Here is a 3,933-nt window from a genome sequence, read left to right on the forward strand (position 1 = left end):
AGTCTTCTTCCATACAGCATAAAGTTCATTTAGTAACTGATGGTCCCATTTAGAGTAAAATAGACCATAAAGCAGGGTATGCTTTAGGGTTCCAGCTCAACCCAATGAAAAACACACTAAAAACATGAAAAATGCACAAAAAATACACTTAAAACACAAGAGAAGCATGAAAAATAAAAAATAAACACTCTAAAGTCATGAAAAATTTACAAAAACATGAAAAATACACTAAAAACACAAGAAAAACAGATGAAAATGCACCAAACTCAGCTTTATTTATTTGAGATTGAAATTTTAAATAGAAACAAACATCACACACACACAAAGAAAGGACTAACATGGAGCTTTAGCGTGCTAAAATGGTAGAAATGGTGCAAATAAACTACCAGATTGAGTGGTTTTCTTTAATATTTCCTCTCTATATTGCTGCAGCTCAGCCCACTGGTCCCTGCTGGTTCTGTCTGGCCAGTCCTCAGGTGGAGAAACACCTCGTCATCAGCATAGGAACACATGTGAGTTCATACAGTGGACATTAAATACACAGGGCCTCAACTGACAGCGTCATATGATAGTAAGTCACACTTTCTGTTCACAGTGTTACCTGGCGATGGCGAAAGGCGGCCTGACTCCTCACCACATGCTGATCCTCCCCATTGGTCACTACCAGTCCGTGGTGGACCTGAGCTCGGATGTGGTGGAGGAGATGGAGAAGTACAAGTCGGCCCTGAAGAGCTTCTACAAGAGCAAAGGGGAGCGCTGCGTGGTGTTTGAGAGGAACTACAGGAGCCAACACCTGCAGCTGCAGGTAGAAAACACTCAAGATGTCCTTTTAAAAGTATAAAATATTCACCAACGTTGCTGAAAAGAGGCACGTTTTCTGTTCAGGTGGTCCCGGTGCCGCTGGACCGCTGCTCCACGGAGGACATCAAGGAGGCGTTCATGGTCCAGGCTCAGGAGCAGCAGATGGAGCTGATGGAGATTCCTCAACACACCGACCTCAAACAGGTACGTATACGACACACACACACACACACACACACTGTAGGTGACAGCTGAAAACGATAAAGTCAATATTAAAACTGTGTGTATTCAGATTGCTCCTCCAGGGACTCCGTACTTCTACGTGGAGTTGGACTCGGGGGAGAAACTCTACTACCGCATCCAGAAACATTTTCCTCTGCAGTTTGGAAGGTAAGCAGCACAAAACTTTATTTATACAACACCTTTCATACAAAATGAATACAACAATAAAAATTAAGTAAATACAAATAAAGAACAGCAGGGAGAGAAATAATGTAAAAAAAACAAAGGTTACAACCTAAAAACTAGCAGGTCATAATATTACTTAAAAGTAAAAGCACTGCACAGGATTCCTACGTCCTGGAAAACCTGGAAATTTAGACACCAATCATGGAAAAGCCTGAGAATTGATTAAAATTACAAAATATCCTGGAAATAATCAACATTGTCCTGGAAAACTTTCATTTTATTTTATCTCCTTTTAATACGCTAGAAGATGAATTTTCTGTACAATAAAATAAATTCTGCTTGATTTGAACTCTTGCAGCGGGAAAATCAGCTATGAAAGATACAAACTTAAATGTAAAGTTAAAGATTTAAGAAAATACTTTATTAGTTATTATTGTCTGATATTAATCCGTATTCTAAAAACAATCCTAGTTCATCAATAGTTTATAATGACCGTAGGATATGATTACATAATAAAAAATGTTACGTAATTACGTCTCAAGCTCAGAACTTGCCTGAGAATTATCACATTTTAAAGTTTTCTTCAGGCTCAAAGTAATCCGGTGATATTTGTCTGTCTGTCTATAAATACACTGCAAACAGGAGCTGCTAACGGCTAATTCAGCTTACTTTTAATGGCGTCAGTTTGCCAAAAAATGTGAATATAGGCTTAAAAATGGGGCTCAGAAGACAGTTAGGCACTAAGCTGACATTGGTTCCCCCACTATATGTTGGTGTTGGCATGTTTCCAACTATATCAGATGAGCAAAAAATATATCTGAGTTCCTCCATTTTCGCACAAAAGTCAAATTTCATACTTGGTTGATTAAAAAAAATATATAAAGTGAATAAAAACCTCAGAGATCCACAAGGAAGTTGCTCGGAACAGGATTTACATGACGGGATCAGTGGGTTCCAGAAAAAACAGGAGGTAATTTCAGCTGTAATAATTACTGGGGTGGAGGTGAAAAATTACCCACTTATGCGCTCCGGACGGGATTAAAAATCACAGACGAGTGCCCCTCCCTGAGAGACGTGATCCAGTAAATGTCCATGTCCATTACAGACTGTAATTTCCTGATGGTTAAAATGTGTGAAATTACAGAAGAGCAGAGTGAATATTAACTTCCCTCACCTCCGCCTGTAATGTCAAACCTGTCTGAATTATTTAGGATCGTATGGTCACTTACTTTAGGCCTTGTAGTGAAGCAGTCATGTATTTCCCAGCACACCTGCAGTGTTTGTAACCTGCTGCCTTATGAACTATATAATACAGATGTTTGTGTGTTTGTAGGGAGGTTCTGGCCAGCGACGCGTTGCTGAACATCCCGACTCGAGCAGACTGGAAAGAGTGTAAACAGAGCAGAGAGGAAGAGGAGGAGAGCTGCAAACAGCTAAGAGACAGTTTCCAGCCGTTCGACTTCGCCTGGGAAGACTAAAACTATCCCACAATCGCTGTTTGTTGTTTCGGTGTTGTTGTTTTTGTTCTACAAGACATCCTTAAACAAATAGTTTGACGTTTTCAGAAACGCACGTTGTCGCGTTCTTGCCGAAGGTTAGACGAGAAGATTGATACCACACTTGCATATGTGGTGAAGCTACAACCAGCAGCCCATTAGCTTAGCTTAGCATAACACCTGGAACCATCTGTGTCCAACATGTCTAAAACTAACTATTTAACATCTTATATCTTGTTTCTGTAATCAGTGAGCTTTAGAAGTGCTGGTAGGTGGATTTGTTACCTTTTGTTACCCAGCTTTATGCTAAGCTAAGCTGGCTCCAGCTACATATTTAGCACACAGACATAAGAGTGGTATCGATCTTCTTGCCTAACTCTCGGTAAGAAAGTAAATACATGTTATTTCTAAATGTACCCAAATGTTTTGTTCCGTTTTTTTTTTGCGGGTGAAGCGATGGAGGGAACTCCGATATTAGCAGCGAACTATCAGTTTTGTAAGTTAAAAAAAGCTTTTCTTAAATTCTATACATTTTTCATAAAGTTTTCTTTCACAACAACGTTTTATTTTTATTACAGGAGTCTTTTCTTTATCAACATGAAGTTGAAATTCACAAAGTGTTGCTGGCAAAAAAGCAGCGAGAGAAGCTCAAATGTGATAAAGTGTTTAAAACTGATTGTTTTGGATTGTTTGTGAAGATTTTGGGTCTTTTACTTTTTCCTGTCAATGTTCCAGTTTGTTCAGCTGCAGGATGAACCCTTTCACAATAAAATTTTAATCCTCACAGACTAAACCTTTATAAATAAACATTGTACAAACCTGAACAGCAGCTCACAAACATTTTCTATCATTTCTATGGAGACTCTTTTGTTTTAAGTGTAAGAATTGTTTTTAAATGTGTTTCTTGTATTTTGTAAATGATAAAATGTACAATTAAACTCTCATTTTGGGGTTTTCTGGCATCGTGTTTGTCATAAGTTCAATAAAAGGCAGAAATCCTACTTTTATTTACATTTATGATCATTTTAGTATTAAAGATTTAACATCAAATGAATATATTTGGACTCAAAAACATTATTTTGGCTCATTAGTGAAGCATTCAATAGAAAAAGGTGACAGAAATCAATATTACTGTTTTATTTACTGATTTTGAGACATTTTTTCTGGTTCTGTGTAACAAACCATCTGTTGCAGTCAGCTTAATGTTGACCAGGGGAAAAATATGGAG

The 3,933-nt window shown here is 38.0% G+C and overlaps 1 protein-coding gene across 1 annotated transcript in view; it reads left to right on the forward strand.

The window, feature by feature from the left end:
* cwf19l1 (CWF19 like cell cycle control factor 1) overlaps window positions 1–3,700 on the forward strand; it is an 8,894-nt gene extending 5,194 nt beyond the window's left edge. Inside the window, exons 10-14 of the mRNA XM_035678071.1 lie at window positions 433–512; window positions 596–805; window positions 886–1,005; window positions 1,094–1,191; window positions 2,543–3,700. Of these exons, the coding sequence (XP_035533964.1) occupies window positions 433–512; window positions 596–805; window positions 886–1,005; window positions 1,094–1,191; window positions 2,543–2,687 (653 nt within the window). The 3' untranslated portion in view covers window positions 2,688–3,700. The remainder of the gene's footprint in view (window positions 1–432; window positions 513–595; window positions 806–885; window positions 1,006–1,093; window positions 1,192–2,542) is intronic.
* The last annotated feature ends 233 nt before the right edge of the window (window positions 3,701–3,933 follow it).

This window comes from Morone saxatilis, unplaced genomic scaffold, assembly GCF_004916995.1.
Source record: "Morone saxatilis isolate NCDOM2014 unplaced genomic scaffold, NCSU_SB_2.0 Contig10, whole genome shotgun sequence".
NCBI classification, from domain to species: domain Eukaryota; kingdom Metazoa; phylum Chordata; class Actinopteri; family Moronidae; genus Morone; species Morone saxatilis.